The following is a 26,115-nucleotide window of genomic DNA, read 5'->3' on the forward strand; positions in this document are numbered from 1 at the left end:
ACGGAATTCGTGCCCGGCCTTGCGCCACTCATGCCCCGCTCGTCCCACTAATGCCCTCCTTGTGCCTCACATCTTCCTAAGTCAAGTTCAGTAACTACTTGGGCTGGACGTTCCAAACGTTCAGAACGTTCCGATTCTCAGTGAGTCAGGGCTTGCAACTACCACTAATTGAACTAAGAAATGTTGTCCGCGGTCCAAAGCATTCTTGGGCTGCACGTTTCAGATTCAACTCTTTCAGATTGTTCCATAGTGTCTTTTGAGGTGCCGGTTCCATATGATTCATGATTCTCTATCTAACTCTTTCAAACTGCTCCTTAGTGTCTCTGGAGGCGCCAAAACATTCTTGGGCTGCGCATTTCAGATTCAACTCTTTCAGATTGTTCCATAGTGTCTTTTGAGGTGCCAGTTCCATATGATTCATGATTCTCTATCTAACTCTTTCAAACTGCTCCTTAGTGTCTCTGGAGGCGCCAGTTCCTCATGATGATACAGACTTTCCTCAAGTGCTTGTCACCACCCAATGTACCGCATCATAAATCTCCGGGTCATGAGATATTTAAGCTGTCTAGCATGCACTTGGCAGACTACCTTCAGAGCGCCATGTCAGACTATGAACTTCTCACCCAGTACACCGAGGATGCCTATGCCAAAGAAGATCGAATTTGCGATCGTCCGTCTTGCATGGCTAACATTAGGACTGGAGAGCCATGTTTTTATGTTGCGACCATCGAGCCAGGTCAACGTGGGCGCTATGTGTGTGAATCCTGCCACTTGCATTATGAGAATAAACGAGCTACTTCAGTGAGACCTACAGGTATGCGATCACCATCTAATTGACAAGTGGCTGGCTTACAGACTACTGACTCAGGTAATCGAACCTTACAATCACAAGGCCGCGCCCCTCCTGATCCACGTACAATACAACAATTGGTGAATGCGGCACAACGAAGATGTAAGTCAAGATTTGTGTTACTGCGGAGATTTATGATCTGATTTATCACAGCGACACCTAATCCGCCTCCTGTCATTGCTGTACCTGGTGGCTTTCGTCCTAGAGGGCCAGATATTAGAATCCCTACATCATGGCAAGGGCCGCAAGGTTCATCATCCATCCGGCATTCGTCACAACAAGGTGCCATTGGGTATTCGTCGCAACACGCACTTTATGCTGCTGAGCGTGACCGCTGGGGGAAAATGGCATACGCTTCATCTCTAGCAGAGACCATTTTACTTGAAATTACTGTGGTTCACGAAGGTGCCGGAGCGCGCAAAAAACGAGGTGTTCCTATTGGAGTATGTTTACATCTTAAAATGTGCTGTGACTTACTTACACTTCAGCTTACTAGAACATATGTGAGGGTAGGAAGGATGTTGATGCTCGAATTGACGCATCTGGGCTCATCAAGCTAGCTTTGGAGACTGTCGTCCCAAAGTTACGCAAATTCGATGGAGAATTTGTCTGGCGTGTTGAGGAGTTCATAATCCGAGATGCTGCATGGGTGGACCTATCCAATCACCCACAATTGGTTCCCTATTTCTATGATCAGTGCCTGCAGCCATCTCGCAAAGGCACCAAATCGACCTTCAAATCTAAACAATTTGCGCTGATGGTCGTTGTCCCGGAGGCCCAGTGGAATGAATACGAGAATTGGTTGGAACTTCGTGCGGAAATGGTATGTATATTTTATGTTGTCTATTTACTAGTGCCCTAACCTTAGTTTTGCGGTCCAGGAAGCTGAAGCTATCCGAACGAGCTGCACTCAGTCTAGTGAACATGCTACTGCTCACACAGCCGTCAGTTTCAATGTGCCCTCATCAGCAACAACTTCGCTCGCTGAAAATGAGCTTTTCTTACCATCCGTGACCACCAACAATTCTGTGACGGTCTCTACCAAGAGAGCCCACCAGCGTGCTGAAAGCTCTAGCAGTCTCAGTGGTACTTCATCTCCACCTCGAAAGAAGAATCCACCTCCCACAGCTTTTCATTCACCTGATCGTGATCTGCTCAAAGAAGTCTTGAAGATCGGCGGAGGTGCCAACTTAAATGTAAAGCAAGGTATGCTCGTTCACGGATTTCTCAAATTGCATTAGCACTTACTAGTATTTTATAGTCTTTGGACTACATAGTGAAAGTGTGCAATTTCACCCAATCCCTACCCGCGATATCACCGACCTCTTGCTACACAAACAGCATCATTCATTTTCGGTGGACACGGCTGAATCTTCCATTGGACAGCTGACTATTGATACATCGACGGACGGCTTCATTGGAATTGGTGGCTTCAAGACTGCGAACGCTGGATGGCTCACGCTCACAGCTCCTCCCAAGACTGGTCTCGGATCAGTGGCCCGTCATAAGGTCGTGGTCAAACGGCCATTCGAAAAAGTATTTCCGACTGCTATGAAGGTTGGAGCTTATAAAGTTGGCCGGTATTCACTCGTCGACGAGCTACAGAAGCTATTCAGAGAGGCCAACGTCCTATACTGGTCCAAGTCTTTATTAAAGCTCACATACGACTTCATCGATCGTTCCATTGCGTCCTCACCTGAACCCCCGCCGTTTGCTGTCCCACGTGTTCGATTTGTAGAAGCTGGCCTTGCATTGTGCCACCACCAAGGGGGTAGCAAGCCTGGAGCAAAGACAGGGTCAACACGGGCTGTCTTTCTCCTTGAAGAGCTCATTGAGGGTGGTGATGATATGTTTGTCAAATTCATCCACAATATGGACGCCAATCCATTGCTCGATGAATTGGACTATGGCTACGACATGGCCGAATTCTTTGTTTTCACGCAGCATGTCCAGTATGTCAAGACCGGCAAGCTCGCTTTCATATCCGACTATCAGGGTATGTCCGATTTTCGATACATTCAATCCTCAGCGCTGAATGACCCAATGTATTCAGGTAGTACAGTACTACTCACAGATCCTCAGGTCCTGACTCATCCGTATGTCTTTTTCATTTGTTCAGACTCAATACTGATGTTGGGATAGGTCCGTCAGCGATGGATGTGATATTTTTGGTGAGGGAAATATTGAGGCATCTGTCAGCAAATTTGAAGACCAGCATGCCTGCAACGAGTACTGTGGATGGTTTGGGCTGGAAACATTCGTGAAGGAGGCAAATGACGATGAAGCACTAGTTGTAGAAAATTAGATAATTACTATCACAACGCATGTAAACAGACACTTTTCCAACTTCGTCAGCACGTCTTTTCCAACTCCCGTTTATTGTCTTCAAATACTTGTTATCCCACATCTAACCAGCCTCACAAATTCAACCTTTCGACGTCTGTTTAGGTTGTGCTTGGAGCGAAGTGAGTTTTTATCTTCAAGTTCCACATTACAATGTCCTCTCTCCTCTGCTATCACCGCTTGCTATCAAATTCCCAACTCGTGATACCGCCAATTCCAACACCTCACTGTGATGCCCCTCCATCCTCTTCAACACAACACCTGTCTTCAAGTCCTACAGGCGAAGTGTCTTGTGCTCCGAGCCTGCACCCAACATTCGCAGAACGTGAGTGTGCCGATCCTCATTCAAGCAAGAGCCATGCTGATACAAGTCGTTTCCCATCGTTCGCAGGATGTGAGTGTGTTGGTCCCATGTCGCGCTCGAGCCATGCTGATTGAAGTCATCGCCCAACGTTTGCAGTATGTGAGTGTGCCGATCCTCATTTGAGCAAGAGCCATGCTGATACAAGTTGAATCTGTCGTTCGCAGGATGTGAGTGTGTCAGTCCTGCGTCGAGCTCGAGCCAAGCTGATCCAAGTCGTTTCCCGCCATTCACAGCTTGTGAGTGTGTTGGTCCTGTGCCGAGCTCGAGCCATGCTGATCCAAGTCGTTTCCCACCATTTGCAGGTTGTCAGTGTGTCGATCCCGCTTCAAGCTTGAGCCATGCTGATCCAAGTCGTTCCCTGCCGTTCACAATGTCTCAGTAAGTTCTTTTTCACAATCATTTTTTTTCATAGTTCTAACTTAATATTTATATGTACTACCCATGGGTAAACCCTGCACGGGTGCGGGTGAGGGTACGAGCTGGCCATACCTCCCAAAAACCCGCACCCTTCGTGGATCCCTAGGACCTCTTGTATATATTCTTTGCAGAGTCTAATCAGAACTATTTTGTATATGTATGCAGACATAATTCAGATGTGCGAGTCATGTTTTCCGATATGATCCTAATAGACGCTGTCACATGACCAAGAAAACGTGGCACTTTTTCCTTGAGTGCTGACGTCACTCAAGGAAAAAGTGCCATGTGGCTTGTATCATGTGACTAAGGGATATAATTTTCTTGCGTGGGAGGTGTCAGGAGGTGTCCGGTGTCCCAATCGTGTGACTACCTCATTTGGTGCATGTCACATCGTGTAACGGAGCGCGCGCGTCCGGCTTTCCATATGATGCCTGGTTTTTGGTGCCGCCGCTATTAGCACGATTTGAGGCTGAATGGGGGAGGATGATCAAATGATTTCCTCGAAGTGCTTCCCACAAGCGTAAAAAATGGGGTCAACACCACAGGAGCTCGTTCGTGTTGCCGGCCCGACGGACCCTGTACTGCGACTTACACACCTACACGTATACACTGTAATATATACGTCTACAATATTTAGCACGCATTAACACGGAACTTTCTATATGCATACATGTTACTTAGATGCAGAGTCCAGACAAATTGGAATTGCAACCAAATCTCCGACCAAGAGGACGTTTGATTTTCTGAGACAGCTCTGCACTGTGCCAAAAAAAGAACAGATCTAATGATACAAAGAAGTCCTAGAAAAGCCTTCAAGTAAATGAAGCAAAATAGGCGGTGACGGTTGCAGGATCGTAATATGATCTCCTTACAACGTCAGGTCTAGTATCCAAGAAGGAGTATCTTACTTACTCGTACTACTCGTCATGTCATTATCGTACTTGAAGACGCATTGCGGACTTCAAGGTCCCAGAACTCTGCCTCCGATGCCTCCTTGGAACATCTACTGTAACCGTGGATTGCCTATCAATCACAACCTCCTGGGTTGTTTGTCGAGAGTGATTTGTATGCCGATCGACCTGATGTCTGTTTGAGGGTTGTGGAGCAATCGCGGCAACAGCGTCAGGCTGCAGCTGCAGCTGTTGTTTCATCGCAGTCACTAGAAAGCCATTCCATTAAACATGCAATCGAAAAGGTGGATGAATGTCTCACCTTCAAGGAATTTCGCATCCGCTTCCCGAGTGAAACTCTGCGTAAGAGCAGTGTACCGTTTCACCTGCCAACTCATCTGAGATACCCGCGCAAAGTTCCCCTGCGACTCAGCCCACTTCTTTTCCTCCTTGAACCGCCTCCGCTCACTATCCGCTAACGACGCCTTTGCGCGTAGCATCGCCAACTCCCGTTCAGGCGGGCTCATGGTGTGGTTGGGATCGATGCTAGAAGTGGATGTCAGCGAAGGTGGCGTACGCCATCGCTGACTTGGTTCAGGTTTTGCGGGAGCGCGGTGGTCGACTGGGGGGTATCACTTGGTACTCGGTGCTAGACTGGAATTTGACGAGACGCTTTCGTTTTGAGGTATATGTGCTCTCTTTGTCGTGAACAGAGTCTCCGTGAAAGTCATAAAAGTATCCGTCCTCGATGAGTTGCGATAGGATGTCGGTGACTAGGACACCAAGGGCGACACCGAGTAAGGTGGTCGCGCACCTGGAGACGTCCTGGAGCATCATAAACTCGATAACGAGTTTGACAGCGATGCCGAACTGCAACGACGAACGCGAGATCAGAATATTCCATTAAAGTATAATATAGTGCGACGCCTTGGACGACGCCGAGAAGGATGACATCGCTGATGACAGCCTCGTCAGCACTGGCATCAGCAGTGCTCGAGAACTTGTTGAGAGCAATGCGTACGCCCAGACCAAATAATAGAGCAGGCGCTGTTGAGAATGTCATGGGAAAGACTTGACAGTCATAAATGACGGCGTCCCGACAGCTTTAGTATTGGCTTATTGTTCGACTTCGTGTGAAATACATAGACCCAAACGTCGTTCGACAAATACAAAACTCCAAAGAATATGCTATAAAGAATAGGAGAAAGCAAGGAGAAAGCAAGGTAAAATACATTATCGCGTATATACATCTTCGCTGTCCACGTAGTTTGCCATGGGATCTTCAGCGTTCCGGCGCGTCATTCGATAAGCCTCTGCAAGATGATAGGCCACATCAGAAAGCATCCAATCGCAAAGTATGGAAGATTAAACACATACCGAGCTCCTCCTCAGTAACATCGTGGCTACCGCTCTGCAAGCCTTTTATCTTCTTGCTAGATCGATCATCATCCTTGTCTCCCCTGACTTTCCGCTTCTTCTCCTCACTGATGGCCTCCGCTAACCGATCCTTATCGAGAGAGACGTCCCCTTCGCCTACTCGCTTCTTCGAGTAATTTTGGTCTATTCGGGCTCTCACCTCGTTGTCCTGGGCAGAGGGCTCTGATTGAGCCTGATGATGCAAGCAAGGCTTGGGCTGTCGAAGCCTGTGTAGCTTCCTTGCCCGCTTCACCAGCGCAATATGAGATGTGGATGGTCGAATGACAGCATGCATAGCCCCAGGTACTGCTTGAAAGGTCGTACCACGAGCCCCATACATACGTATGATTATTAACGTAAACTAAAACTCATGTTAATGCCACATCTCACAACTATCAGAAAGTAGAAGCTCACCATCTTCTGGATACTTTGACCGCGTTTTAGCACGTTCTTTCCCTTTAATAACGTGGCCAGTCCGCGAATATTCGACGTAATTTTCCGTTTGCCCATTTATGAGCTCCCTTGGCACATGTTCGAGGTACTCCTCGCCACCATACTTTGCCAGAATGCTGACTTTGTTGACGTCCTTCATCATCTCTTTCTTCTCCTTGAATTCGTGATGAAGAAGTTGACCTTGAGTGGGATTGGCGTTGAGATGAACATCATTCCCTCGAGCTGCCGCTTGCCATGCGAAAAGCTGCAGTTCTTGAACTTCAGGAGCCTCGCCAGAGAACCGAAAGAAATTATCCCCAGCAAATTTCGCCTGTCATAGTGGTCAATTAGGGCTGATTCAAGGAAGGAAGCGTGAACGCATACCTCCTCTGCAGGTACATTCTTCATGGGAGCGTCACGCATTGAGCGAGTTTTTGGATCGTAGTATGCACTCTCTGGGTCCAAGTTTATGAGATATTTAGCGGTATCTTCTCGGATGCGCAGATTCCGAACTGTAATGCGAGTCTTCGTGTCGAGTTTTTGTCCTACAGCATCTGCAGCATCTGCATATTTGTCGTCGTCGGCGTCTTCCTCATCGCTCGAACCAAAGTCAGGATCAGCTTCCTTTCCCTCCTTCTTTCCAGCTTTCGCCAGCTTCCGTACCGCAGCCAAATCTGTTGTTGTTTGGTTGTCAATCTCTTCCTCCCTCAGTTTCTGACGTGCTGCCTCGACAGCTTCGTACTCCTCATAGATTTTCTTGTGCTCTGCAGGATCATACCCGTTCCACCTATCCCTCTTCGCATCAAATCCCGTCGCTACGTCATGTATGATCTCGTCCGCCTGAATATTCTTGTTCGTGAACTTTGCCCCCTTCTTGCGAGGACGCTCGAGACAGTCCTGCTTCTTGTGGGTCATTGCGCCGCAATTTTCGCATGCGCCTTTTCGGTACTTCTTTGCAGCAGGTCCTGCCTTCGCACCACGGTCATACCAGTTGTCGAGTTTGTCTGCGGAGCGATCGTCGAATGGCCGACGTTGATGGCTTAGTGACGGTGCGCCGGTGTCAAGATACCACGGAGCTTGCGAGATGTATTCTGTGATAGAGAATAAGATTACTCGATACATAAATATATATAATATAAACTCACGAGGAATGTGAGGGTTGATAGGCCGTCCCTCCTCGTCTAGAGCTGCAGGAGCAGTTCCAGCTTTTCTGGCAGCGTCGAGGTCCTTTTGGCGTCGAAACTCCTCACGGGAAAGCTTTCCGACAGCTAAAACAAGACGATTTGAGACAAACTTATTTCTCAAATAGTTTTACATACCTGAAGATGAAGCCATTTTGCTGCGACCTTTGACGGTTCGTGAATAACTTGAAAGTGCTTCTGTATCGTACTGTACGTCGGGATCTATTATGGAAGTAGTGTCTCACACTATTCATGGCGGGTGATTACGTGATTACAGGTTAGTCGTTTGCATAATGGTTTAGACAACCAAACTAGACTGCTGATATGTTTGGTTGTGTTTCTGGAACAAACATGTTACATGTGTCACGCTAACACCGCGTTCAGGATTGAAGCTCTCGCGACGTCGCTGAACGAAGGATGATGCAGGGCGCTGAGCGCTGTTGCTCATGACCGTGTACTGTCCACGGAAGCTATCTCTATGAGTAGCGCAACAATTTTGACCCGTGTTTACCTCTGGTCTGTCTTTAAGCTTCAAGTTGTGTGTCTGAATCCCCAATCTAGCCTGCCGTGCAGGGACAATTTCAAGTTCGTAAATCGATCATTCTTGTGGCTGTTTAGTCTGTTGAATGTGCACTAATTTTCATTTTACTCTGGTGAATGAGACTGACTAGTGTGCTTGAGCCTGCATCGTACGATTTTCAGGTAGCGAGGACTGGCACATAAATTCAAGCATGTTGATAGTGAGTGACAATCAATTCGCACTTGCAACCCCGCTGCTCATCATGTCCTCGTCAGTTCAAGATCGGCTCATTGAGCGGTACTACCAGTCCACACCCTTCCAGCAACTTGTGATGTATCCGACACTTGCTCCACAGCTTGTGCCTACTCATGTCAAAGAAAATATTGTGCCGTTGCCTTCTGACCATTCACCTCAGAAAAGTTCCGTCGTGAGCACTCCTGTGCAAGGTATGTAGCTTACCTTTAAATTCTCTTCTTGTCTTATGTATCTTTGATTCTTTAGTAGGCAGGAACTTCGGCTCTGTGATAACCAACGGACAGGGACCACAAGTCCTTGGCCCTGCCATTGATATCCCCGAGTCTCCTCTACCTGAAAATAATGACGCACAGCTATCGCAAGAGGCTGACGAGGCACCACATGATATTATCGTGATTCGTAAGCAACACTAGTTCATGTATTAATTGCCAATGATGGATTTGTCGTCAGGTAAAGAGTTCCTCATCAGCATCAGTGTGTCGGCCCTCCAAGCAATGACATCTGACCTGCCTGGAAAGCATGGAAAGGCCACTTCTGCCCTCGCAAAAATGCGGACCGTAGCACACAAGCTTGGCCAACTGATGACCATCCCCTCCGTCTCTCATTAGTATGGCCTCGTCCAAGAACACAAGCTGATCTTCGCTGTAGCGTGAGATCTCGCCTTGCCACGTAGCTCGCAATAGTTCATCACGCTCGAGTGCTTCCTTTGCGACAGACTTGTGTGTGATTGCAAGATTTCGGAGGGTGCGAGAAAGTGTAGCAATAGAGACTTCGATATTGCGTGTTTCAGCAAGGTGATCTTGAATTTCATCGAGAAACATGGTGGGATTCGCACTAAGAAGCCCTTGAATGTACGTGAGATCTCCTGCTTCCAAGTTACGATGGCGGCCACTGGGTAGATTGAGTGGATTATGTAGAGATCCATGATTATTGTATATTTGAAGGATATTGTACACAGTTGCACGTGAAAGGCCTGAAAGTGTTACAATTTCATCAATGGGTATGTGCATTTCATGATACCAGACGATAACACGTTCACGCAGCTGCGTAGACGTTGCTGCAGGCATCGTCGAGGATGTGAAACGGCGGAGCAGTGTGACAGTGTCACACTTTGGTCCTGTTAAACAGAAGCAAATACAGCACGAAATCACTCGGTTTGTCTAAACCATTATGCAAACGACTGTAAAGGCTTTTGTATGTCCAAGATCAATCCAAGATCCTCTCTTCCATGCTATTCAACATTCATGTTGCATTCTGCACCATGGGCAAATGTCACTTGAATTGCTGGCTCACACAAGAAGTCCATTTCTAGGACTGGGTTTCTAGATAGATATTCCACTTGGCCGAGCCTTCGAATTTTAAGGTTTAGAACAAAATCTAGAATTCTAAATGCTGCGGGAAGTCACCCAATGATACGTACTCTAAGTTATGTACTAGACACTAGAAGTGCCTTGAGAGGCGCTTGCCAGCTGTGCTTCAGCACGATTCCAGAATCCACATCAAATCCGATTCTTAGGGTCCAAAATCGTTTTCTGAATCACCTCAATTGAGTCTCGGAAATTAGCCACACTGATAAAAATTTGAACGCTTTCATAATTTTCGGTATGTTGATGTATACCTTGCTGTTGCCTTGCTGCTACTCGAACCTTGATCCGAACCAGGTATGGCTATGTAGGTTCGTGTGCCCGGTCCATAACCCTCGTCCGAGTACTCCCAACCCGTCCTCATCCAACTCCCAAGTGAAGCTCCACATAGTCAATGGCACCAGAGGTCCATCCCTCTCAGCATCAACTCATCCCGCCTTAGACTTGTTCAAGTTGTCCTAGCATCACATGCACAAACCAGGTGGGCATTAGGCATGGGTCTGTGGTCTTTTGGGTGCGAATAACACGAGGGCGCTGGTACCCTGTTTGCTCAGGGATCGAAGGAACTGAGGAAGACCCGAGTGATACGAAGGTACCGGAGACTGGTTTCCGGCTTTGGGCAATGCTACTATCAGTTAAATTACCACCACGTTCTGATTGTAAGGCGCTTCGCTGCAGTGCAGCTTCTCAGTTTATGCAATGGCTTATACAGTAAGTTATCATTTCGTTCGGCGTCAATCTTATTTGAGTTCATACAGATTTTCCGTTTTGCCACGCATACCGTACAGTGATAGGCCTCAAGGCAGATTGCCGTCACCTTGAGGCTGTGGTTATCTTGGTTAAAGAGTGCATACTTAATCCGCGTCCGACATGATGCATTGGCCGCATATGGTGACCATGTTCTCCATCCCTTTCATAACAGCTTCTTCCAAACCAACGGTGGAAAATTGGCATCCATTGCGTCCTCTTCACTATGAAACACTCCTGAATCTCCCGGATGACTCTAACACAGAGTCTGCTGCTGCGACGGGAACCGATTTCTACGACAGCAGTTTAACAAGTCGCACATATGCCACTGCTGGACTGGTGCTCTCAACTATCATCGGCTTCTGTTGCATTATTATAGGGGTTGTCATTATAGCAATTCACGGAGTTTCTGGGGTGATTCCGTTGATGAGACTCAGTGACACTGAACTACGCTCTTTCCTGCAGTTCGAGTTGTTGTCACTGATACTAAATGCTCTCGTTACATTATGCACCGAGTCCACTGGCTTTGTCCACAGCATCTCGTTGCGCTCTGCGCTAGCCTCAGAGGGTCGGCTTCGTTTCAACACCAATCTGCGCATTCTGACCGCGGCTCGTGGAAGGATAAACCCTAACGGTGCCCTACTTAATGGTATCATGGCCCTACTTCTCATTTTATCCTACTCCTCATCCTCACTTGTCGTGTCTTCCAACTTCTCAAATACGGTATCTATTGCCATCGCAGGGTTGCCTCTCCTCGTTTTGGGTGTCGCACTCCTTCTCCAGGTAGTGATTGCATTTAGAGGGATACGGGGAGTCGAAGTCTTACGTGGAGTTCCTCACCTTTCGATGTGACCGTTGCACTGGTCCACGACAAGAAATTGACCCGGTCTAATTCCCGATGCATGTGTTGTGTATCTGACCAGGGCGATGATGCATGTCCTGTGAAGCCGTCAAAGACACAACCCTCTGCATGGCGTGCTCACACCAGCATCCGAAAAGTTGTCATTTTTCTTTGGGTTGTTGTTGTAGCATACGCTGGATGGGCCGTACTCGTCTCCTGTGTCAGGATCTCCTACCATTCCTCACAAATACACACATGGTCGTTCTCGCAGCCACAAGATATTTCCATCTTGTATGGTCTTCCGGGTGCCGATCTTCTAGTGTGGATCCTGCTCTTTATAAACATCGCAGTTATCCAGGGACCGTTGACAATGGTGCTGCATTGCTCAGAGCTCATCGCGAACGTCATTCGAGATGAAAGCCAGTGGAGATGCGCTACCAAGAAGAAAGGACTTAGACCGACGATGAACCCGCTGAAGTCGATTTTTTCTTATCCAATTTGTCTGATACTCTTCGCCGTGAAGCCTTTCCTGCGTGAGTCACCTGTGTATATTTTGTGTTCGGTGTTACTGAATACCATCATCATCATAACAGACTGGATGTTTGGGCTTTCGATCACCGTAAGCACCGACGCTGTTGATGGGACACTGCATGGTCAATTACAGGTCCTCATGTTTGAAGCCCAGGTTCGCATTTGCTGCTCATGTGAAACTAATACAACATTCTCACGCACTCGTTCAGATCTGGAACTTATATATAGCACTGTTTATATTTGCCTGTTTTTTTACCCTAATCGCACTGCGCCGACCCCGCGGCCCCCAGCCAGCTGCATACGGCCACCTCCAGACGCTCGCCAACCTCATAGACTCGCCTTTGAGTCACGTAATATGGTGGGGCCACAAGGCGGACGGACCTGTTTGTCATGCTGGTAGGGTAAATGTATGGTCATGTAGATGATGTATTAATGGTTTTAAACACAGGGACGAGCGATCATGAGCTGCAGGAGGTCAAGATGGACTGTGATTACGCTGGTTCTAGTGTTGGGTCCGCCGCATCTATTTTCCCCATTTGAGAAGTTACTCATTCATCTCTGTCGGCAGATCTATATGGGAAAATTCAAATTAGTCTGGCTGTGCGTTAATGCTGCGCACGGCCAGCCATATCGTCGAAAAGACACTTACGATAATCATGCTGTTTGTAGGTCGCAGGTAGCTCCAGAATGTTGCCATGTCATATCGCACTTTGTGTCAGGAATGTCTCTCGCTTGACCCATGACGTATTTTGGTTTGTTTACACCAATTGAGTGAATTTCAAAGCGCCGAAATAGATCTGTCAGCCAACGATGATCGAGCAGTCCGTGTCAGCCACTGAGCTCGATACATAAAAAAGCTCGTTCTTCACGTTCTCCGACCCAATCCATTTTTGTTCTTCGACTTCGACTTCTTCTCTTACACTCGTTGCTTGCATCTGCTACCCCACATTCGTTCATAATGCGCTCCCTTTCAATGCTCGCTCTCGTGCTCCCTGCCGTGCTCGCAGTACCTCTTGAAGTTACCACTCATCACCAATATGTAAGTACCTAGACCTCCATTTTTCATGCACTGTTGATTCGACTTTCTCGCCCTAGCAGTTACCTTCTTCCTGTGTCATCGCAGACGTCACTTATCCAGACCCTCGGCACGCCCTCGTGCTCCTTGGCAGGCGAGAACTCAGCCCTCCCACCGGACTATCCGAGCGCACTTTCACCGACCTCCTAGTCTGGTGCCACGAGTTTGGTCGTTCGTACTCTGGTATACTTGTTGCTCGTAAGGAAGATGGCTGCTCTTCTGGAGCTTTCGGCGGTCCAGCAGGGAGTGATAGCATGGTTGGTACAACCAATCCAGGAGGCGCTCCGCAGAATTCTTCAGCGTCAGGTGATCAGAACACAGGCTCTTCCGCTGCTGGGTCTTCGACCACCCCTGCAACTTTTACACCTGCCGTTTCACCTGCCAACTCTGTCACTCGTCCTGCATCTCCGGGGGATACACCTGCAGAGACACCTGGAGGTGCAACTGGGTCCACGACATCTGGAACTTCAAACGATGGTCCCGCCAACAGCAACGCTTCCAACGGAACTCCTGGCAATCCTGCGGGAGGCAGTCCCTCTGGAAACGCAGCTGCAACCACCGGCCCTGCGGATAGCAACGCATCTGATAACGGGAGTGCACCTGCGACACCACAGTCTGCCCCACCTCCACCTGCCACTGCCTCCACTGCAACATCCCCGATTCTGGTTGTCGACGGCACCAGCCCTGTCGCGGACATCAACGCGTCGGACAGCCTCAATAATGCACAGGCGAGCGGAATAGCAGCGTCATCCATACCCTCAGGCGCAACATCCCAGACTACCCCAGATGGTACCGTCAACGGTGGCACGACACCCCAGACTGTCCCCGATGGTACTGTCAACGGTGGTACAACGCCCCAGACCGTCCCAGATGGTACTATCAACGGTGGTACGACGCCACAGACTGCTCCGGATGGGACGTCCGCTCCTACCAGCCCAACGGTGTCTACCCCTGGAACAGCGGCCAATCCCTCTATTGCTGGAATGGGGACTTCTGGTTGCCCATCTAATATTTTGGACGTTACGGGCGTTGTTTCTGTGAGCGTGGGCAGCGCGGCGACTTGTGATAGCGTATAAATTCCTTGTAGCATTGTAATGCAGATGTGTTTCTTACCACTACTATCGCCAATAAGGGGGTATCCCTAAATGGCAATCATGCAAAACAACACGCAAACAACGCGAACATCTGAGTCTTCACTAAATACCACTGCAACTTTATACATATACCCAAGCTTCATTGATACAATACTAGTCCGTCGAAGACTCATTCATGATGTCGACTCACCTTGCGATACTGCCACTTGGTAAGCTTTTCGCCTTGTCCACACCAGTTTTCGTATCGACGTGTCTTGCCATCCCGTACAGACATTATTGACACACTAACTGCGCGGCTAAATCAAGAAAATCGCCCTCCCGGCCATGCGACTCGCTTTCTAAGACTTCCACACCCGCGTACAGGTTAGTCGATATACGACTAATGTCGTTCTCAACGCTTACAACGACAAGGTGTCGCTTCACTGTTCTTTATCCATGATCAACATGCACCAGATGATACCACAAAGAAGAGTTCCATATTAGAGGTGCAAGCTATATCCCCGACAAATGCGCGGACCTGGTTTATAGGAGAGGAAGTCGTCGCTGGTGCGTTGTGCAGATCATGGTGTCCCAATCGTATGTATTTCTGACGCACAGGTGTTCAGATGGAAAGCTCATAGTGATGACACCCATGGACCCCATGTTTTTGCTCGTGTATCTTTTGCGTGTTCCACAAGCGGTATGTTGTTATACACGTTGTGCTAGTCCCCAGGACGATGTTTGTTTCACAGCGCGACGGTTCGAAAGGCAACTTTCGGCCCATGCAGGATATCATAGAGGAAGTCTCTACGACGATTGCTGATGCTTCCGAGAAAATTGCTCAGAAGGATCCGTCATTAAATGTCTCCGCAGACGACATTATTTCCTTTCTGTCTCTGGATTTTGTCCAGTCCTCTATAAAGCGTGTCTGCGACGTGAAGGGTAAGTGTTTAGAACGTCGCACGACCAATCATTAACATGTCTTTGTTCAAGCCATAACGGATGAGATTACCGTGTACAGATATTCACATGACGTTGTGCTGGAAAATCTCAAGAGTAAAGTAGGACGCTTATCCGACCCCAGGGTTGCTGAGATATCTCGCACTCTGGTACGGAGCCTTGCTAAGGATGGTCTGATGGATGATGGAAAAGAGGAACTACTTGAATGTGCGTTATTTTCCACCGTTTGTCTCTACCTGACATATTCTCTCCAGTGGGACGGATCAAGTTAGCCTGTGAGTTGCTATCGCAATACCTCCCCCGGGATATATTGCAGGAGTTGATTGCGTCTTACGAGTATGTGTCTCATTTACTCTGACTAGCAGATACTGATAGGTCATTAGTCTCTCCAAACTGGACGCTCATGTGAAAACGGTCAGAGATGAAGAACTCGCTTTGCTCGCGGTAGCTCCCGACACCAGGAAGAGAGCAAAATCCGTCGCAGCTGGCGATAAAAATCAGAAGAGGAAAAAAGACACCAAGGCTACTGCGAGTGCTGACGGTAACGCAGCTGACGAAGGAGATAAGAAGAAGAAAAAAGACGCCAAGTCGTCACATGGTGTAGAGAAGCTGAAGAAGGCCAATGTTGCAGGGATGTCGAAGTTGTCCACATTTTTCACGAAGAAAGCTGGATAATTGCAACTTCGAGTCATGCGCCTCACGCTTGGCCACACGCCATGATGCTTTGGCCGCGGTTCGACCTGTTAGCTCAGGAAGATAAGATGTTATTTATTTTCTTCCTCCGATCTCATGGCCTCCGCAATTACATATTCACACTGACTGTTACTATTCGGGAACTCTTGGAAATATGTGAGTACCCATCAAGCTGCCACGAGTGTTACTTTCCTTGTTTGTCCCGAGCAAGGTCTTCATTTACAATCTATGATATATTAAAGATCATTGTTAACATGCCATGAGCAAGTACACTACTATGTTGGCATCGGTGAGGGACTGTCATTTGAAGGATGAAGTAAACTATCATCAGAGGGGGGGAATGCTCCGACCCTAATTCGGTGAGAAATAGAACACTCCAGACTCCAGTAACCAGTTGGTGGTTTCAGAACTTTGCATTGCGAACATAGCACGTGTCAAGATACGCATGAGTGTCATTCCGTTCCAAAACTGCAGTAAGGCTTGCCTAAATCACGGGTGCCGATCAGGTCGACGTGGACGGGTGACGAGCATGAGATGCATGGGAACGGCGATCGAGTCTTTGCAGGCCTGCCAGAGTATCCCGCGGAGTAGCCCAGTGTCTGACTCCCACTGTGCACGGATTTCTAATTATCCATTCTATCTTTGAGATAAGTCAAGCTTGGACCACCCAGAAGAATGCAGAAACCTATTAGATGGTTAGTGGTGATGAATTGGCTCGATGTCGACGAGCAAGTACTTGACGGGGATTCGGGCATGGCTTATGTAAGAGGTATATCGTTTACCGTATCGTTGCCAATTTAACTTCAAGAGCCCTGTTATGTACAATATTTATTGCATTGAAACTGTTCATATGACCAGCGAAAGGCTTCAGCTGGCAGTGAAACCGCAAGCCGTTACACCTTCCGAAGTTAAGTCGTATCTATTCGTCCTATATTCGTCATCATGCCACTAGCTCACGATTGCGTGATATCGTCTCATCGCAGATAGCAGGCTGCATAACTAATCACCGAAGTTTTCGCTCATATGTAAGCTCTTAAACTCTCATTATTGGTTTGCATAGCTTGATACCCAGTTACAATATTAGAAATGGCCAGCACCCCTCATGGCGGAATTTTGAAGGTACGTTTTTTGTATCTGCGCGCCATACTCCATCTAATATCTATGCGTAATACAGGACCTTGTTTCACGAGATGAGCCGATATCAGGGCAGCTCAAGGATGAGGCTGCGAAGCTCAAGGACATTGTGCTCACAGAGGTTCGTCTCCCAAGTGATACTAGCTTGAAGCTGACTGTGAATCTTGAATAGCGTCAACTCTGTGATCTTGAACTAATTATAAATGGCGGCTTTAGTCCCTTAGAAGGCTTCATGAACGAAGCTGATTATACAAGGTAGCAGAGATATCCAAGCCACAGAAACTCACGCTGAAATATCTTGTCAGCGTCGTCGATACATTACGACTATCTGACGGCACACTCTTTGCAATGCCTGTCACTCTTGACGTGTCTTCTGCCGATATCGAGCATCTCAGCATAGTGCCTGGCGCTCGTATTACTCTCCGGGATCCTCGTGATGACGAGGCACTTGCAATTATCACCGTTGATGACGTTTACACCTATGACCGCGTCAAGGAGTCTATTCTTGTTTTTGGTGCCGATGATCCAGCACACCCTTCCGTCGCGTACCTCCGCAACCGCGTCAAACCTTTCTATGTAGGAGGGAAGGTACAAGCTATACAGGCGCCCTCACACTTTGATTATGTTGCTCTGCGATGTAAGTCATATCAGTGTTGGGGTCGCTTACCTTGCTAAAAAAAGGATTGACAGACACCCCTACTGAACTCCGTACCCACTTCAAAAAACTTGCATGGCGCAGAGTTGTCGCTTTCCAGACCCGAAACCCGATGCACCGTGCTCACCGTGAGCTCACTGTCCGTGCTGCTCGCCAACATCAGGCGAACGTCCTAATCCACCCTGTCGTCGGTCTTACAAAGCCAGGAGATGTCGATCACTATACTCGTGTCCGCGTATATGAAGCCATCATGGCCAAGTATCCGAATGGAATGGGTCACCTTGCGCTCCTCCCTCTCGCAATGCGCATGGCAGGTCCTCGTGAGGCAGTATGGCATGCGATTATCCGAAAGAACTTTGGTGCAACACATTTCATTGTCGGTCGCGACCATGCTGGACCAGGCAAGAACTCACAGGGCAAAGATTTCTACGGCCCATATGACGCACAGGAACTTGTTGAGAAGTACAAAGATGAAATTGAAATAGAGATGGTTCCATTCCAACAGATGACATACCTCCCCTCCACCGATGAGTATCAGCCGGTGGACGAAATACCTGCTGGAGCACAGACTCTGGATATCTCTGGCACGGAGCTGCGGAGGCGACTAAAGTCAGGGGCGCATATCCCTGACTGGTTCAGTTACGAGTACGTTTCCGTTCTTGGTATACTACACATTAATTCAACAAGCGCATCAGGGCTGTGGTGACGAGGTTGCGAGAAAGTTACCCACCAAGGAACAAGCAGGGCTTTGTTCTCTGCCTCACTGGCTTCTACAACTCTGGAAAGAACATCATTGCAAAGGCCCTTCAAGTCGCACTCAATGAACAGGGCGGTCGCAGCGTATCCCTTCTCCTTGGCGAGACCGTACGAGATGATAACGTCAAGTTGGGCTTCACACCGGACGAGCGTCACGAAAACCTGAAACGCATATCCTTTGTAGCAGGCGAACTGGCCCGCGCGGGGGCCGCTGTCATTGCTTCACCTATAGCCCCTGAAGAACGGTCACGAGCGTTAGTGAAGGATACTGTTCTCCAAAATGGCGGTGCAGGAGGGAACTTTTTCCTGATTCATGTCGCGACACCTCTCGAACATTGCGAGAGCACTGACCGCAAGGGCATTTATGCTCAAGCGCGTCGCGGGGAGATAAGGGGTTTCGTTGGTGTTGACACCGAGTATGAGGTACCCAAGAAAGCAGATCTGGTTGTGGACGTGACCACACAGAGTATACCTTCCATCGTACACAGTGAGTCCAACTAGAATTTCGATCTTGATGGTGCTTACCATGTTCTTAGGTATCGTTCTCTTACTTGAGACAACTTCACTGATATGAGTGCTCACAATACCATGACGACCAGAGTATAGCATCACATTACAAGATCATTATTTTCGGGTATAGATTGGTGCTACAAAAGCTAACTTGTAAATTATGTCTAGCATTGTATTGGAGCATACATGAGTCTTATTCGTCTCAATCAAATACAATAAAACATACACAATAAAGTTACAATAAAAAACATTCTCAAGCTTGCTATTTCAAGTTCGCCAAGCAATGATATTGGTCATGCACAGATCCCCGTGTCACCCCATACGCGAAAGTATTGGCTGCCACATCTGCGGTGTCATCTCTGCTGGTTACAATTCATGAAATTCCTCTGTTGATTGAATCTAGGCATATCCCATCAATTACATCACTAGACTCAAACGATGGCTGACTGACTTGATAGCTTTCCTCATCAATAGCCCTATTGACATGGAAGACCAGCCGCGATCCACGCATCATAACCGCCCACTATATCGGTCGCATTCAACAACCCAAGCTCATGCAGGGACGCCGCAGCCAATGAGCTGGTGTACCCTTCACGACAAAACAATATAATCTTCGAATCATAGCGATCTGCAATTGTTAATCGCACTTCGCAGCGTGGGTCAAAACGCCACTCCAGAACGTTTCGTTCGACGATGAGAGATCCGTGGATCTCGCCCTCACGATCGCGTTCTGCAGCAGGGCGGATATCCACGAGAAAAACGGGCACCGGGTATGTGGGATCGTGAAGTGCGTCGTAAGCTTGTTGGGGCGTCATTCGCTCCAGCTTCGCCCGGGCGTCGGAGAGAATTTGGTCAATACTGCGAGATCCAGGGGGAGGAGAATGAGGATTGTGGGTGTGCACGGAGTTGAACAATATGTCCCACAAGGCAGCTTCGTGGTATGTCGAGGAGCCAATTTGCCGTATAGATGCAGCCTGAGCAATGAGAGTGCCCTTGTTGTTGACTGCATCTACTCGTCCTGGAAATTTGGAAGACGCGAGAAGCACAGCCCGCTGCATGTCATCCTCATCTGACCCGCAGATGACGAGTGCGTCTGAAACACAGGCACCACTACCAGCAATTGTTGGCGACACACTGGTAGTTGCTATGATAAAGAGATATGGGGATAAAGGTAGGCAGGTGGATATATGGGAAGCGACAAGTCGGAAACAGTCACTATCGTCTTCCTTCGAATAGTGGATACCGATGCGGACACCGTCCACTGTGCACGCATTGGTGATCATGCGGAGTGCGATGCTCTGGGCAGCCTCCTCCGAGTCACGCACATCTGAAAAAGTTTGAGGGTTGGTGGGGGAAGTGGGAAATGATTGGATGTGTTGGTGCTCGAGAGCAACAGTGGACGATGCCGTGGTAGAGAATGGCATGAAGAAATTTTTGGATATACCGTCGAAAGGGAAAACGCAACGGAAAAGTTTAAATCAGGATCCAGCATATCCAAGCAGCCCTGCAATATAAGTATTAAGCACGACGCATTGGGGCAACACCATCATGCATCATGATCCGTGTGCACGGTTCGCGAACGCAATTATTTTCATACCAATGTTGTCGTGCAACGTGCGTGTGGGGTTTTCATATGTGGCATTATTGCTGGCAGAATATACTTACCAGGAAGGGACAATCATCCGGTGGGGACCAAAGGGTTCTCCGAAAATTTGTCCTTTGTGAAATACAGCTCGATTTGTTGAGCGACTATATCTAGTCGTTCCTTCGTGCCAGGCAGAGATCATGAACTGAAGTTATGTCAATGTCAATGTGCTGGTCTGTCCTAGCCTGCAGACCACCATGATTGATATAGAGGAAATATGCTTGTCGTTTCGTCTAATAAAGATGGGCCTGACAAACTTGCAAAAGTCAGAGAGGGCATGAAGCCATAGTTTCATTGCCCTCGCATCGCCCATAATGCATGAGAGTACGCGGGCTGCTAAAGGGACAAATATTATAAAATCAAGGGAGACTGAACAAAATGTGCGCTTCACCTTACAATCCGTTTGCGAAATATGCGGCAGCGTGCATAGTAGTGCTTTGAACATGCTGTACGAGTTCCTCAGGAAAGAAGTCAGTGGATTCGATTTATGTAGAGACTTAAACTTGACTCGGAAGGGATAATGAAAGTGCCTCCCAAGGATCATATGATGGTTGAATTCCGAGCATGTGTTTCAGTTTACACGGCATAGCCGAATCTAAGTATTGCCCACGGGAAGCGAGCACTTGAATTCCGATTGAACCGACTTGCAACTTGAACCGTCCTTTCTTCCTTGCTCAGTGATGTTGTTATTTCGGCGTGTGCCACGGTCTTTCAACCGGTCGATTAGTGCTTCCATCTCTTATCGATCATCACTTGGGGTCTCAAGTAACCTGATCCTTCGAGCCGCTGCACGCCCAATGTCTGTTCACCACGGCGAATCTACCATTCGACCTGAGCCGGACAAGGTCCTGAAGGACATTGCAGACTATGTCCACAACTACCAGGTCACTTCAGACCTTGCGTTCGAAACTGCACGACTCTGTCTCATAGACACTATCGGATGCGGACTGGAGGGTTTGAATTTCCCGGAGTGTACCAAGCTCCTTGGACCCGTTGTAGAAGGCACTGTCGTGCCTAATGGTGCGACATCCGTATATGAATGAATGCTAATTTGCTGAACTGTTGGATACAGGCACCAAGGTTCCCGGAACGAATTACCAGCTGGATCCTATTCGTGGCGCATTCAATATTGGCACAATCATCCGCTGGTTGGACTTCAACGACTGCTTCCTCGCTGCTGAATGTGAGTAAAATAATAATGAACCATTCGCTATCAAGCCAGACGCATAGATCGGTACATGGCTCTCACATCGAGCAGTGATAAATCTTGCATATGAGCTCACTCCACATTCTAGGGGGTCATCCGTCAGACAACTTGGGAGCTATTCTTGCGGTTGCGGACCACCTCGCTCGCCAAGGACAACCCCTGACCGTTCGCGACATTCTCGAGGGCATGATCAAAGCACACGAGATTCAAGGTGGCCTTGCCCTGCTTAACTCTTTCAACCGCGTTGGTCTCGACCACGTCGTGCTCGTCAAAGTTGCCAGTACCGCTGTTGTCTCCAAACTCCTGTAAGTGCACCTTTGGAGTTGAATGCAACAACTGAGATGGTACACGCAGCGGTCTTTCACACTCCCAAACGATCGACGCCGTTTCGCAAGCATGGGTCGATGGTCAATCCCTTCGTACTTACCGTCATGCACCAAACACTGGCCCTCGCAAGTCGTGGGCAGCAGGTGATGCCTGTTCCCGTGCCGTCAACCTCGCTCTTCTCGTCAAGAAGGGCGAGCTTGGTCTCCCCTCAGTCCTCACGGCCAAGACTTGGGGTTTCTACGATGTCCTCTTCAAAGTGAGATACCCCAAAAGTACAGCAGTTCCACCCCACTGAACTAGACCTCCAGGGAAAGCCATTCGAGTTCCAAATGCCCTTCGGCTCATACATCATGGAAAACGTCCTCTTCAAGATCTCGTATCCCGCCGAATTCCATGCCCAAACCGCAGTTGAGGCCGCACATACCATCCACAAGCAGCTCAAAGCACTCGGAAAATCCTCAGACGACATTAAGAGCGTGCGCATCCGTACACAGGAGGCTGCCATCCGCATCATCGACAAGCAGGGTCCCTTGGACAACTTCGCTGACCGAGAGTAAGTATCCCAACCCATCCATGATGGTGCAGATTCGCTCACAGGTCATTCCAAAGCCACGCAATCAGCTATATGGTTGCATACCCGCTTATCTTTGGTGAACTAACCTCGAACTCGTACACTGACTCATCTGCTGCCGATCCCCGTATCGATGCGCTACGCGCCAAAATTCACTGCGTGGAGGACAATACATTCTCAGTGAACTATCATGAACCGTCAAAGCGCTCTATTGGAAATGCACTCCTCGTCGAATTGAATGACGGCACAGTTCTTGATGAAGTTGAGGTCGAGTACCCTGTTGGACATAAGCGTCGCCGCGAGGAAGGTATCCCTCTTCTCATGGAGAAGTTCAAGAGGCACATCTCCGCACATTTCAACGAGGCCCACCAACAGAGGTGAGTCAGCGTACTTTATGCAATTTAGTACCCAGTACTGATCCGACCTACAAGGATCTTGGCAACTGTAACTGACGCCCAGTCACTGTCCAGGCTGCCAGTCGACAAGTTCACTGATCTATTCGTTAAGCCGTGAAATGGTACATGTACTTGTAGTGCGATTCAATAACAATTGGCTGTGAAATTGACACATGTGCGATCTGCCCAAGTCCGTCCATCAACAGTATGCGTGCAAGGTGAATATCTATGACCGTCCCTGGGGAATCCGCGAAAAAAAGACATGGAAAACGATGCTTGAAGGAGACAAACGTGATGAAAAAAACAAATCCAAAGCTGCAGTCCAGTGATAGAGACTCATCGAGCGGAAATCGGACACGCGTCGCTCCTTGTTTTCCTCCCGCGCGGCTTTTTCTTGAACTGCTGTGATATGTCCATCACTCCCCCTCCTTTGGACCGCGATTGTACGCGGCTTCGATCGAGGTATTCTTCCTGTTCTTGCGCCGAAGGAAGACGGACCTTTGCGGGCGATGCTCCATGAAGGAATGAGTACGGCTGGGCTTCATATTCGTTAACAGAGTCCGGGCAAGGAACGCTCGCATGACTGACAGCAGGAACGCCAAGATGCTGTTCTTGGTGGTACCTGCGAGGTGTTGGATTGTCATCAGAATAATCACGGGAGGAGAAACTGCGCTGGTGATAATCGGTGAATCGATAAGCAGATATAGACGAGGTGTCCGCCAGACCGTTGAGTTCCTCTTCCGGTACAGAAGACAGTCGGCGTTGTATTAACCGCGCAAGGGGAACAGACCTGGGTTGCTGATAGGAGATACTTCGAGATCGTGACCCAGGTGACTCAGGCGAGGGAGGAGCAACGGAGACAACAGTACGACCAGTACTGACGGGGTGGCGAGTAGCTGCCGCCAGCGAAAGTTCGGCGGTACCAGCATAACGAGGCTGCTGAGAAGACAATGTCTGCATATCGCGCAAATAATTGGCAAGACCACCAGAAATATCCGAAGGATGCCGATGGACTGCAGAAGGGACGTCCCTGTCATGACGCGAAAGCACAGAAGCATAGCCGCCATTTCCATTTCCATCGAAGAAATGAGTCTCGACATTGTTATCCTGGCGATCGTACAAGAGCCTGGCTGGCTGGGATGTATCCAAGAAGGGGCATTGTACTTGCTGGGTGTGATGAGGTAGACCTAATGTGTTTTGAATGTCCATATCCGGAGATACGGAAGGATACTGATAAGGCGAGAAGTTTGATGACCACTGGGGAGAGGAAGAACTTGGCGGAGTAGGTAGAGCAGCCTGTTGCTTGAGACGGAACTCCTGACGTTGACGATACTGCTGGGCAATCTCCATGGCGGACTGACGTTGTGCTGCATTGACCACCTCATTAAGACGCGGTTCCACGAAGATTTTCGGGTAAACCGGAGTGGCATGTGAATGATTGGAAACCGGAAAAACGGGCTTGAGGCCTTCAGGATAAGCTTGATTGAGTGCAGTGTTCTGAAGCGACTGCTGGGCAAATGCGAGCTGCAAATCCAAGAGAAGTTTTTGATCGTTGAACGATGAGCCAAAGCCTATTTCGTGGGCCTCCGATTCGCGAACAGTCGGTATACCAGTTTCGGATCGCCAAGAACCCGAGAAAGGAAGACTGCTAATGGCTGGTTCAGCTTTTGACTCACGTAGATGGGGTGTCTGTGAGTGTCCATGAATGCGATGTTCATGGTCAGGGCGATGATGAACAGTGGAAGTTCCTCCGCTAGCGACCCCTTTGAACGTATTCTTGTTATTCGCAGCCGCTCGTATCTGATAAGGTTTCTGGAGTACGTGTCTCTTTTGCGTTTGATATGTAACCTGGGGGCGAGAGGTGGACTTATGACGTATGTCGTCATCCGTATGCTCACTATCACCACGATATTGACAAGATTCGTCTTGGCCTAAGCCCCATATCATTCGAGAGACGTTGCCTGGCTCTTCGATGATCGTTCCTTCAGCTCCCCTAGAAATGGTGAGCCACTTTGCATTCATTACATATTTCACTTACGATGGACAGCGGGCATATGGAAGAGAAAGCGGACCATGAAGTGCTGGGATAGGGCGGGGAGGAGAACTTGCCCATGTCGTCCAGCCTACATGGAGAAAAATGAACCTCAGCGTCGCAATTATCAGTCAACACAAACCATGTCCGGGTGAGGCTGTCTTTTTGGAATATCTTTGTCGAAGGAATCCATCAGGAAGCTGAGCATGACTGTCGATGATGAGTATCGACTCGGGAGATGATGGTGGAGAAGGCGTGTGCGGGACATCTGAAGGCGGGGGACAAACTCTGACTCGATGGCGTTTCTCAATGTACGACGACCCGAAGGATGCGCCTGCGGAAGGAGACTCAATCGAATCCAGAGACAGGTCAACGGCAGCCGCGAGATACTCGGGCATGGAAACCACCCGCATGCTATCTTGAGAGTCCAACTTGATATGCTGCGCCGACATGTCGTCCGGCATAGAAATTACGCGTCTTTCGACGGTTTTTCCTTCTGGGCGACGTTCGACTAGGAATAATTTGCGCCTAGGAACGCGACGAGATATCAAGGGTGCGCACATGGGGCTAATGGGGCTATTGTGCTGGAGATTGGACCGACTATATGCGTTGTTATCACGAACAGAAAAATGCGAAGGAGATAATTCTGGCTCGACTAATGGCAACCCGATTGTGATCTCGTGTAAAAGCGGCCCAGAGTCACAGTCATCGAAGGGAGCTTGAGGAGCACCAACCGCTGCCAAGTCTGGTGTTGTTGCTGATTGTGAGGAACATGAAGTTTGCACTCCTCGATCAACATACTCCTTCAAATATCCCATGATTCAGGATCGCGAAGACGTTGCGTCTGCCTAGGGGCGACCGAGGTTGTTCAGGTAGCAGCGACCTGGGATAGCTAAGGTAAGTTCGGATTTATATATTCTTTGCGTAATAA

The 26,115-nt window shown here is 48.6% G+C and overlaps 11 protein-coding genes across 11 annotated transcripts; 6 read left to right on the forward strand and 5 right to left on the reverse strand.

Moving 5' to 3' along the window:
- Positions 1-570: 570 nt before the first annotated feature.
- F5891DRAFT_1191263 (uncharacterized protein) lies at positions 571-3,155 on the forward strand (the record flags this gene model as incomplete). The annotated part of the gene is made up of 8 exons (XM_041367431.1): positions 571-814; positions 869-952; positions 1,004-1,293; positions 1,347-1,673; positions 1,732-2,056; positions 2,112-2,846; positions 2,904-2,946; positions 2,993-3,155. The coding sequence occupies 8 exons, from the start codon at positions 571-573 to the stop codon at positions 3,153-3,155; spliced, it is 2,211 nt and encodes a 736-aa protein (XP_041223528.1).
- Positions 3,156-4,579: 1,424 nt separating this feature from the next.
- On the reverse strand, positions 4,580-5,949 carry F5891DRAFT_1045199 (uncharacterized protein). Its single transcript, XM_041362233.1, has 5 exons — positions 5,790-5,949; positions 5,501-5,734; positions 5,187-5,448; positions 4,887-5,133; positions 4,580-4,838 (listed from the first exon to the last, which is right to left on the reverse strand). Exons 1-4 carry the CDS (start codon positions 5,925-5,927, stop codon positions 4,907-4,909), a joined length of 861 nt encoding a protein of 286 aa, XP_041223529.1. The 5' UTR covers positions 5,928-5,949; the 3' UTR covers positions 4,580-4,838; positions 4,887-4,906.
- Positions 5,950-8,100, reverse strand: F5891DRAFT_1045202 (Pre-mRNA splicing Prp18-interacting factor-domain-containing protein). Its single transcript, XM_041362234.1, has 7 exons — positions 8,032-8,100; positions 7,858-7,980; positions 7,097-7,803; positions 6,695-7,043; positions 6,534-6,641; positions 6,242-6,463; positions 5,950-6,177 (listed from the first exon to the last, which is right to left on the reverse strand). Exons 1-7 carry the CDS (start codon positions 8,045-8,047, stop codon positions 6,098-6,100), a joined length of 1,605 nt encoding a protein of 534 aa, XP_041223530.1. The 5' UTR covers positions 8,048-8,100; the 3' UTR covers positions 5,950-6,097.
- Positions 8,101-8,915: 815 nt separating this feature from the next.
- F5891DRAFT_1045206 (uncharacterized protein) lies at positions 8,916-9,751 on the reverse strand. The gene has a single exon (XM_041362235.1). The coding sequence runs from the start codon at positions 9,733-9,735 to the stop codon at positions 9,115-9,117; it is 621 nt and encodes a 206-aa protein (XP_041223531.1). The 5' UTR covers positions 9,736-9,751; the 3' UTR covers positions 8,916-9,114.
- Positions 9,752-10,929: 1,178 nt separating this feature from the next.
- On the forward strand, positions 10,930-12,691 carry F5891DRAFT_1191268 (uncharacterized protein; the record flags this gene model as incomplete). The annotated part of the gene is made up of 5 exons (XM_041367432.1): positions 10,930-11,562; positions 11,703-12,153; positions 12,214-12,305; positions 12,361-12,547; positions 12,600-12,691. 5 exons carry the CDS (start codon positions 10,930-10,932, stop codon positions 12,689-12,691), a joined length of 1,455 nt encoding a protein of 484 aa, XP_041223532.1.
- A 190-nt stretch (positions 12,692-12,881) lies between these two features.
- On the forward strand, positions 12,882-14,345 carry F5891DRAFT_1045215 (uncharacterized protein). Its single transcript, XM_041362236.1, has 2 exons — positions 12,882-13,190; positions 13,247-14,345. The coding sequence occupies exons 1-2, from the start codon at positions 13,110-13,112 to the stop codon at positions 14,300-14,302; spliced, it is 1,137 nt and encodes a 378-aa protein (XP_041223533.1). The 5' UTR covers positions 12,882-13,109; the 3' UTR covers positions 14,303-14,345.
- On the forward strand, positions 14,346-16,176 carry F5891DRAFT_1045217 (ribonuclease H2, subunit B). Its single transcript, XM_041362237.1, has 8 exons — positions 14,346-14,529; positions 14,591-14,683; positions 14,732-14,866; positions 14,926-14,999; positions 15,052-15,241; positions 15,293-15,466; positions 15,514-15,595; positions 15,643-16,176. Exons 1-8 carry the CDS (start codon positions 14,496-14,498, stop codon positions 15,932-15,934), a joined length of 1,074 nt encoding a protein of 357 aa, XP_041223534.1. The 5' UTR covers positions 14,346-14,495; the 3' UTR covers positions 15,935-16,176.
- Positions 16,177-16,729: 553 nt separating this feature from the next.
- Positions 16,730-19,277, forward strand: F5891DRAFT_496809 (uncharacterized protein). The gene is made up of 8 exons (XM_041372029.1): positions 16,730-16,977; positions 17,037-17,071; positions 17,127-17,207; positions 17,259-17,341; positions 17,392-17,723; positions 17,777-18,386; positions 18,437-18,984; positions 19,034-19,277. The coding sequence occupies exons 2-8, from the start codon at positions 17,039-17,041 to the stop codon at positions 19,069-19,071; spliced, it is 1,725 nt and encodes a 574-aa protein (XP_041223535.1). The 5' UTR covers positions 16,730-16,977; positions 17,037-17,038; the 3' UTR covers positions 19,072-19,277.
- F5891DRAFT_1045223 (uncharacterized protein) lies at positions 19,264-20,908 on the reverse strand. Its single transcript, XM_041362238.1, has 3 exons — positions 20,674-20,908; positions 19,459-20,625; positions 19,264-19,406 (listed from the first exon to the last, which is right to left on the reverse strand). The coding sequence occupies exon 2, from the start codon at positions 20,429-20,431 to the stop codon at positions 19,484-19,486; it is 948 nt and encodes a 315-aa protein (XP_041223536.1). The 5' UTR covers positions 20,432-20,625; positions 20,674-20,908; the 3' UTR covers positions 19,264-19,406; positions 19,459-19,483.
- Positions 20,909-21,449: 541 nt separating this feature from the next.
- On the forward strand, positions 21,450-23,270 carry F5891DRAFT_956391 (2-methylcitrate dehydratase; the record flags this gene model as incomplete). The annotated part of the gene is made up of 7 exons (XM_041375403.1): positions 21,450-21,672; positions 21,725-21,835; positions 21,948-22,164; positions 22,214-22,442; positions 22,495-22,739; positions 22,796-23,134; positions 23,189-23,270. The coding sequence occupies 7 exons, from the start codon at positions 21,450-21,452 to the stop codon at positions 23,268-23,270; spliced, it is 1,446 nt and encodes a 481-aa protein (XP_041223537.1).
- A 218-nt stretch (positions 23,271-23,488) lies between these two features.
- F5891DRAFT_956160 (uncharacterized protein) lies at positions 23,489-26,002 on the reverse strand (the record flags this gene model as incomplete). The annotated part of the gene is made up of 3 exons (XM_041375395.1): positions 23,489-25,145; positions 25,191-25,275; positions 25,321-26,002. 3 exons carry the CDS (start codon positions 26,000-26,002, stop codon positions 23,489-23,491), a joined length of 2,424 nt encoding a protein of 807 aa, XP_041223538.1.
- Positions 26,003-26,115: the final 113 nt, after the last annotated feature.

This window comes from Suillus fuscotomentosus, assembly GCF_016647785.1.
Source record: "Suillus fuscotomentosus strain FC203 chromosome Unknown F5891scaffold_42, whole genome shotgun sequence".
In the NCBI taxonomy this organism is placed as follows: domain Eukaryota; kingdom Fungi; phylum Basidiomycota; class Agaricomycetes; order Boletales; family Suillaceae; genus Suillus; species Suillus fuscotomentosus.